Source organism: Harpegnathos saltator, unplaced genomic scaffold, assembly GCF_003227715.2.
Source record: "Harpegnathos saltator strain DR-91 unplaced genomic scaffold, Hsal_v8.6 scaffold682, whole genome shotgun sequence".
Lineage (NCBI taxonomy): Eukaryota > Metazoa > Arthropoda > Insecta > Hymenoptera > Formicidae > Harpegnathos > Harpegnathos saltator.
In genome coordinates this window covers 300,666-309,154 of record NW_020230518.1, presented here as the reverse complement: position 1 = coordinate 309,154, position 8,489 = coordinate 300,666, and the positions used below count along the sequence as shown (strand labels likewise).

The 8,489-nt window shown below is 41.0% G+C and overlaps 2 protein-coding genes across 2 annotated transcripts; both read right to left on the bottom strand.

The window, feature by feature from the left end:
* Positions 1-76: 76 nt before the first annotated feature.
* On the bottom strand, positions 77-2,018 carry LOC105190320 (BRISC and BRCA1-A complex member 2). Its single transcript, XM_011153029.3, has 4 exons — positions 1,699-2,018; positions 1,302-1,603; positions 769-1,149; positions 77-560 (listed from the first exon to the last, which is right to left on the bottom strand). The coding sequence occupies exons 1-4, from the start codon at positions 1,793-1,795 to the stop codon at positions 186-188; spliced, it is 1,155 nt and encodes a 384-aa protein (XP_011151331.1). The 5' UTR covers positions 1,796-2,018; the 3' UTR covers positions 77-185.
* A 1,161-nt stretch (positions 2,019-3,179) lies between these two features.
* On the bottom strand, positions 3,180-6,580 carry Stip1 (Stress-induced phosphoprotein 1). Its single transcript, XM_011153028.3, has 4 exons — positions 6,393-6,580; positions 4,626-6,172; positions 4,234-4,310; positions 3,180-4,107 (listed from the first exon to the last, which is right to left on the bottom strand). The coding sequence occupies exons 1-3, from the start codon at positions 6,537-6,539 to the stop codon at positions 4,238-4,240; spliced, it is 1,767 nt and encodes a 588-aa protein (XP_011151330.1). The 5' UTR covers positions 6,540-6,580; the 3' UTR covers positions 3,180-4,107; positions 4,234-4,237.
* Between the last annotated feature and the right edge of the window lie 1,909 nt (positions 6,581-8,489).

The window sequence follows — 8,489 nt, the reverse complement described above, 5'->3', positions numbered from 1 at the left end:
TTCTTGAAGATATTGATTATACTTACATATACACAGATGGATTCTAATGGAGAGAAAAAAAAAGAAAAGAACCAGATGCAATCGCATCATTGGATTTATTGCATTGGAACCAAATATAATCTTTGTTTCGATCAACTATTAAATATACATTCTGTAATAAAAATATACTTTTGGAATAGAAATTATTAATAACGATTAACTTTGACAGAGTTTTTGTGAAACTTGGGAACTGCTTTGTCCATGATGTGTGTTAAACATTTTATAACCATTTGATGCATTGACCATCTAGGGCTGTATGGTACATCTTCCAATACTTCTTTGTACATAGCTCCTTGCGGCGTCATATGATACACCGAATACAACGTAATTTGCGGGCTTTCTTTTGGAAATCCTGGAGGAAGGTAGAAATGTACCAAGACATGGAAGTCTAGTTGTTCCAGCATGATAGTACAGTAATCAAATTCCTTCGTGTCATATTCCAGTAGGCTGCAGCTCTGTATCATTAACAGAGCTGCGAGGAAATCTTTTCTCTTCTCAAAACATTCGACTACAGCGTTTATCTGCAACAGGTTGTGTTTAAATATATATGTAAATGAAAATCTAAACTCTTAAATAAAAAATTTTTGTAAATGTTTTTTAACCACTAAAAAAGCATCAGTTGATTAATATGGTTGACGCAGTACATGCCATATTTTGAAATACTTATATATTTCAAACATATGCACACAAACATGTGTATATATATATATATACAATATTGCATCGTACTTTTTCCTCAATATATTTTTTCACTTCTGGAACATAGTCCATCAGATACTTTGTTGTTGGTGGGAATGGCGGAAGATGCAAGGAATCAGGTCCACCAAATGCTTTTTCTAGTGTTTTGGACAAGTAGAGTTTTGGTATGATACGGTTCCAATCTGGTCCATAAAAAGTAATATGGAGCATTGTTTCATTGTCATGTAACTTATCAACACAGGGAGGTAAACAACAATCCATTGATATGCGAATTAAAAATCTTGCTTCTACGGGCTTTCCTCCCAGTGGTAACAATATTACTTCTATATCATCTACATGTAATTCTGTGTTTCCAACAAGTGTACTATATTCAAATTGCAATCGATCCCCTTGTTGCGCGAGAGATTCTATCTGAAAATAAGAAATCATTCTGTATCTTCTTGAGTGTGTGATAAAGTTCTAGATTACACAAAATATACTGCATCAGATCCTAATATTGAAGGCAAAATTGTTGTTACAATAGTGTTATTTATAATTTGATAAAAGTTACAAGATATATTTACCTGGTGTTCTTTGTAATACAATAACAATTCAACCAGAACATTGAGTAATGCATCACTATCTGTTGGATCCCACTTGACAAGACTAGGTACCTTGGTGGATAAAATATCAATATCTGGGTCCATTAGAAAAGTCTGATCATTGAATATAAAGTCTGGACCTATTTCAGGATATTGTGAGTCAAACAACACAGTCCACAATAGATTTTCATAAGCATAAGGTATCGTCAGCTTGTAACAATCATTGCTGGATTTGTTGCAACTTGTCGGCCCCTTGTTCAGTTTTACTCCACCATAAGAAATGCCTTGACAACGTACAAAATATTAGAAATGGAAGCGTTTTATTAAATGTATAAATGAAGCATATTAATTATTGACGATAAATAAACAGCGGTCCTACCGAGTCTTTTGGAGTGTAAAACACGCTTTAAAAGCGGTTCCGTATAGGGATCTATGGTGTTAACCAGCGTATAACGTTGACGATACTCGTCTATCATCTTATCGTCGAGGTCGAAACAGATTACACTTGCATAGCAGATCAATCAAACAAGCAGGTGAATTAATATTCCACTGTTTTACGCAATTAACTGACAGTGTGACAATTCAATTCTCGTTACATTCTTTTACAAACAATGCTATCAAACATTCAATCGGTTCCACCTTCTACGCTTCTCGTGCTTCGCAGCATGCGAAGCATGAAATCAACGAACATAAACTACCAAAATTTGATTAGACGCGCATGCGAATGCAACGGTCTTCGACTGCAACGGAATGCATACATATATAGGGTGATTCGGAGTAAACTTCTTATTCATCTAAATTGTTAATTTCAATTTCTGCTCTCTCTTTTTCTCTTTTCTTCTCTCTCTCTATATATTTAAATTTTTATTAAATCATATAGAATACGATTTGTTAAATGTTGCAAATACTTTGAATTACCATATAGGCCGTGTTCCAAAATTCACTGCCAGCGCTGAAAAGTTTTAGTTTGCGTGACACAAACTATATATTTTCAGTACTGGCAGTGAATTTTGGAATACGGCCATAATAGCCTTTCTTTTAACGTTCAAAACGTTTGTAGTCTCAAATAGACCCTGCTTGCTATTGGTTAAGTAACAAGGTTGCGCATGTGCAATTCATTTTTGGAGACGCTAACATCAAAGATGTCGACAGAAAGTGTCGCTATTGGATATACTGTGTTAACGAGTTTTATTTTTAATTTTACGCTCGATCTGATCGCGAGTTATGAACATTCCTTTCTTTCGGTGGCAGATAAAGTTAAGTGATAAAAACTGTTAATCTCAAGATAAGCAATCTTTACAAAAGAATATAAATTCGTAGATTCGCTTAAAAGTAAGAATATCCTGATAGCACATGTTCTCTTGGGGACATTCTAAGGACGTCCTGAGGATGAAGAAACATCCCCAGGACGTCCTCAAGACTTACTCTGGACATCTGTGCTATTAGGGTATCTTGTGCTTTCTAAACATAATTAACACTCCGTTTTTCTCGTTCGTATTTTTATAGTTTATCTTACAATTAAAAAAAGCTCGCGTAATATCCAATGTTTTACTCCCGAACTTTACGTTATAATATTGCATTTTATATATTTATATTTATTTTATCCTATATTTGTTGTCGTTTGTATGAGCGACCAGTTAAAGTAGCAATGGGCGATATTGAAAACAAAAATTAACGCTTAAACAATCGATTATTACAATAACATTGATTTCTAAAATTCAAACCGATCATATCTCAAGAATATTAAAAGTGATCGATTTTTCATTTTCTTATATCTATTCGATCTTTAATAAGTTATTAATAATCAATGATGAATCTGTTTTTAAGAAATAGAAATGAATGAGTCATACTACTTTGAAAATGCTTTTTCCGACCAGACGTTGAGTTGTACTACGACTTCGACTCGTCGATAATAGTAACTCGCGGTTGATACTTTGGAACTGGATATTTTAAAAGTGTAGTTACCGACAAATCGAGGTCGTAGTATAATTCAACAACAAGTCAGCCGGATCATTTATTTACAATATATGAATAAAATGACATTGTCAAACGACTAAAGTTCAAATAGTGTTCAAATGTTAAATCAAAGAGACTTTTGCATTTATGTAGCTACGTGTTGCATTCTTTTTTCTTCGTTTTTAAGCTTATATAACGAACTCGGTAAACAAGGCATTGATAAAAACAATATTCTCAAAGAGATAGCTTCAGCTTAAAAAGTTTATTCCATAAGCATTCCTCATATTAGCCTTCCGCTTCTTCGTTTTAGCATAGCTTCATATTTCGCGCGTTGTGTAACTAATGTCAGTACTAAAAACTAAACCATTGGTAAGGTATAAAGTAGCAATTTGCCTCGTAAATATGCAGAAATAATTTCATAAAGAGGTCACCATTACGGATTATCTTAATTATGCAAACGCGTTTTTATCTAAAACATACAACAGCGCTATCGAGTATCAATTGCCAAGGTGATGTTCATTTAGCTCAGCCACCAATCCAACTGTAAGTTTTTTTTATGTAAATATTACACAATAGTCCGTAGCTCCACTTTTCTTTTCTCATTTGCACACAGTGCTTCGCACGTATGTGTTGTATATAGGTATCGGTATACATTTGATCACTGTGACAAGACTCACGATGCAAAAGTCGTCGATGACACTAAAGGCCACTGCATCCGCATGAAAGAATCGTGTGTACAACGTAACTTCTACTTCGAGTGACATTTTGAACACAGATTTTTTTTTTGTTTTAAGAGCAGTATGACGATAAGTATCCCATGTGGTTAGCGTATCTGGAATACACGAATGCGGTTACCTTAACATTGTAAAGGAACTTGCGTGCGTTTGTGTCGTGCTTAAGTATAATAACAGAATGTTGTATTTTCGTTATTACAAATATGTAATATGCGTTTCCTTACGTCTTCAATGAATAGCTATGAGACCAGATTCTAAGAGTTTTTGTAATTTAGCGGCTATGTCGGGATTCTTCAAGTGGCTGCAAAGAGAAGAGAAAGACTCGTTAATATTCCACATTCGGAATAAAGAAGCACTCGGGTCCATTATCGGAAAGCGACGTGTTTTCAAGAACCTCCTCCCTCACTATCTTATATTGTCTGAGATAAAAGACCCCAAAGAGCGCAATTATCATAGATTGTATATCTTGTTTCCCGAACGGACAATGTCCTTTCTACGCGACAAATAAACGAACTCACACCAGTTTTTACTTTTAATAAAAGACAAGCTAACTACTTTTTAATAAAAGACAAGCTAAGACTGAATTATTCACGTGTCCATCCACGTGTATACTCACTCCTGGAGAGCCCGTGGGTCACTCTGCATTTGCTCTAAGATCAGCCTCATCGCCGGGTCTCGCAGTATGCTTTGTATCTCCGGATCCGCCATCGCTCTCTTCCTGACCTCCTCGGGATTGGAAGTGGCAGACACGGCGCAGGAACGGTAGCCGTCCAGCGCTTCGCTGTTCTGCGGATCCAACTCCAACGCCTTCTGGTACGCTGACAGCGCCTTGCCCTGCTGCTGCATCGCCTGTAGGATCTTCCCTTTTCTGATCCAGCCCTTGATGAACTTCGGATCCAACTCGACCACCTTCTCGCAGTCCTTCAGTCCGAGGTCGAACGCCGCCAATTTGGTGTAACAAGCTGCCCTGTTGCTGTAGTACTTGGGATCGTCCGGGTTACGCAGGATCGCCTCCGAGTAGTGCTTTATCGCCGCGGGGTAGTCGCCATCTTTGTACTTTTGATTACCGAGCTCCTTCTCGCTCTCCGCTTTCACCGGGTCGATGTAAGCCTTCCTCTCCTCCTCCTTGATTATCTTATCTATGTCTGAGAGCAAGGTCTTGATCTCCGGAGTCCTGTGCTCCGACATGGACTTCTCGTAGTACACCTTGGCCTGCTTCCAGTTCCCCATCTTTTTGTAGGCGTGACCGATCCTCGTGAACGCCTTCGCTATCAGCTTGAAGTCTGCCCTGTTCTCGCGGCCGATCTCGATGGCCTTCTCGCATTGGCTGATGCACTTCTCGTATTCCTTCTGCTCGAAATACACCGCCGCTATGTTCAGCAGGTAGATGATCTCCGTCGGGTCCAACTCCACAGATCTGTTGTAATGCTGCAGCGCCTCCTCAAAGTTCTTCTTCTTGTAGGCGGCGTTACCGAGATTCTTCTCTTCGAGCGCTTTCTTCTTTTCCGCCGGTAGATTCTCTTCTCCTTTCTTTCTCTCAGGCTTTGGTTCCGGCTTGGGTTTTGGCTGTTCCGGTGCATGCATCGGCTCGGTCTCCATCGGCTCCTCCATGTCGGTGCTCATTCCTAACAGCACACTGAGAGTTGTAAGTACTCTAGTGTCTTGCAGCTTAGTACCAAGACTTTGTGGATTGGTTCGCAGTTCTTGCAGTAGTTTTATGTAGTCTGGGTCGGACAGGTAACCCTTTGTTCTGGGGTCGTTGGCTAATTTAATGAGAATATCCGGAGAATTGAATGGATTCGATGCAGCTGCTGTTCGCTGTGCTTTCACCTCGGCCAAACCACTCTTGAGCTGTGCATTATTCGGGTCCAACTGAAGACCCTTCTCATAAGCGTTGATGGACTCTTCGTATCTGCCAAGGTACGCCAGGGCACTGCCCTTGCGCGAGTAACCCTTGGCCCAGTCTGGTTTCAGACTAACAGTCTTCTCAGCATCTTCCAATGCCTGCTTGTACTTCTCAGCTTTGGCATATGCTGCCGAGCGATTGCTATAGAGCACATGATTACCACCGTCCAAAGCAATTGCCTCAGTGTAATACTTGATGGCCTCGTCGAACTTGCCCTCTTGCAGAGCAGCATTACCATTCTCTTTCAACGATGTTACCTGTGAAGCGACATGCACATGAGAAAATTATGCTGAAATTATGGCAGAATAACACGAGGTTTCTCTAGTAGAATTTATAAACAAGACAGACTCGGAGCACGAGACCATTGGCCGCGGTGGCTGAGGAAACGCTAGTCGAGGAAGCGACACGCACACGGCCGCGTATCGCGTCCCTCTCACATCGCTGATTAAATAAATCCGCGCCGTTGAGGTGCTTTACCTGATCCATTTTACGTGCGCTGGAATATATGTCTCTACCTCGTGCGCGACGACTATCTCTGTCCGACCGCTCACCGGAAAGAAATGCAATGCGGGAATGACTCGCGCGATTCTTCGCGAAACCTCTCGATCGCACTCGTGCCGGCATAAAATCAACGCGAGACTCGGAAAGCTCTAGAAATCGGGCTCGCAGCGCCTTTCGTTGTTTATTGCGCAACTACTTGTGGATTTAGTTTTACTTCACACTTAACCTCGAGTCTCGGTCAGGCAGGATTTTAATCTCGATCGAACGTCGGTAAAACTTTACCGACAGATCGATACGGCAGCCTGCGGGCGATGGTAGGGTGCGACGTTACCGACCATTACTTGGCGTTCGAACTTAATGAGGAAGTCAGACCTAGACAGAACAGAAAATGACATCAAAATGATGAGGAAAATTCTTTTTCTCACCATGATTCGGTCATTTTCTTGTCATTTTAATGTTGTCATGATTTTTTTGTTCTACTTGGGTAATTGCTAATTTGAATGTGATGGATGGTCTCGCCGTTATTTCTCTTTGCAAATCCTAAAGACGTCCGCTCGATTATGTCTTGCTGTCTTCTGACGTGTTTTGATTGTGACGACAGAAGTTGGAAATTCTTGCTCGCCTTTCTTAGAGAAAGAGTAGACATGGAGCGAAAGAATGGTCTCTACTCGATCTGACCGATCGCAAATATTTTGTGAACGGAACCATTTATTTCGACGTCCTATTTCGCAAGAGTTTTCGAGCATATCTTCTCACTTCAACGTGATCATTCGAAATGACCGCAGCGCGAGGAGCGCTTCAAAGATATCTTTTATATAGGCGCGCTCGTTGTCTGCTTGTATACAACGATTCTCGTCTCCGAATTTGTTTCAACACAGAATAACGTGACAAATAGCGTAGAGTCGAGTTGACAACTTCTTCGACGTACAACGTCACACGAAGCGATTTTAAAGATAATCTAAAACTCTGGGAGAACCGAAGGAAATTCGCCTGTGAAGTTCCTAAGCAGAACGGAAAATCATAATGACGTCAAAATTACGAGAAAACGACGAGAAAGTGACCGAAAAAAAGTTTTCCTCATCATCTTGACGTCATCATTTTGATGTCATCGTGATCTGTTCTGCCTGGGCTGCGGATAATAATTTTTGACCTGTCGTTTGGAGAAGGCTGCCCATCTTCGATCTGAAGAACCTTTCTCGCGCGTCTCTCTCTCTCTCTCTCTCTCTCTCTCCCTCTCCCTCTCCCTCCTTTCTTGAGAACAACATTCCGTCTTGCCACCGCGATACTATAATTACCCCGCGCTTACGTGTTGGACTCGCTCAGACGAAAGCCCCGTTTCTCCAATATCCCAATATACCCCGAAAGCGACCGAAAGCGTGTCCCCTCTCCCGTTCTCCTTCATCCCCCTCTGTAGACCGAGCTCGCTGAAAAAGGAAGAAGCCCGCGAGCTTCTCGGAATGCCTAGACCGTTACACGCTGCAAACTCGAAATAACCGCACCGGCCGGTCCTTGCTCTACATTTTTACGTTACCGCTTCGGATTTAACCGCGCCGCTTTATCAGCATCTCTCGCAACCTCGGCGATCCCGTCTCTCGCGGGCCCATTCTAATTTCTTCACGGTAAAACAACGACGAGATAATGCGTCACCGAGCGGGCGAGATCCCCTCCTTCCTTCCTTTTTAATATCGGCTAACGGCGCCTATTAAAAGGCGCGAATTCCCAAACGCCATTTTACGATAAATTGAGATAATAGAAAAGAAAAGTAAGAATGAAGTGTGGCACGAAGAACAAACAGGCACTACGCTTACGCAGTCACAATAGACAAAAATTAAGCGTAGATTCGCAGTGACAAGAACCACATGCAACGGCCTCAAAGGCCAACAAAAAACTAGGCGAGATCCCCCAAAGAAATCGTGACGAATCTATCGATGTCTGGATATCGAGTTGCGAAGAGATCTCACGTACCGTTGACTTTGGACGCTATATTTCTCGACGTATAATATCCGTAACGCAACAAATGCGCCGGATAACGCACACGAATGATGCCTAAAAGGCGGTTCTTTCCTCTAAACT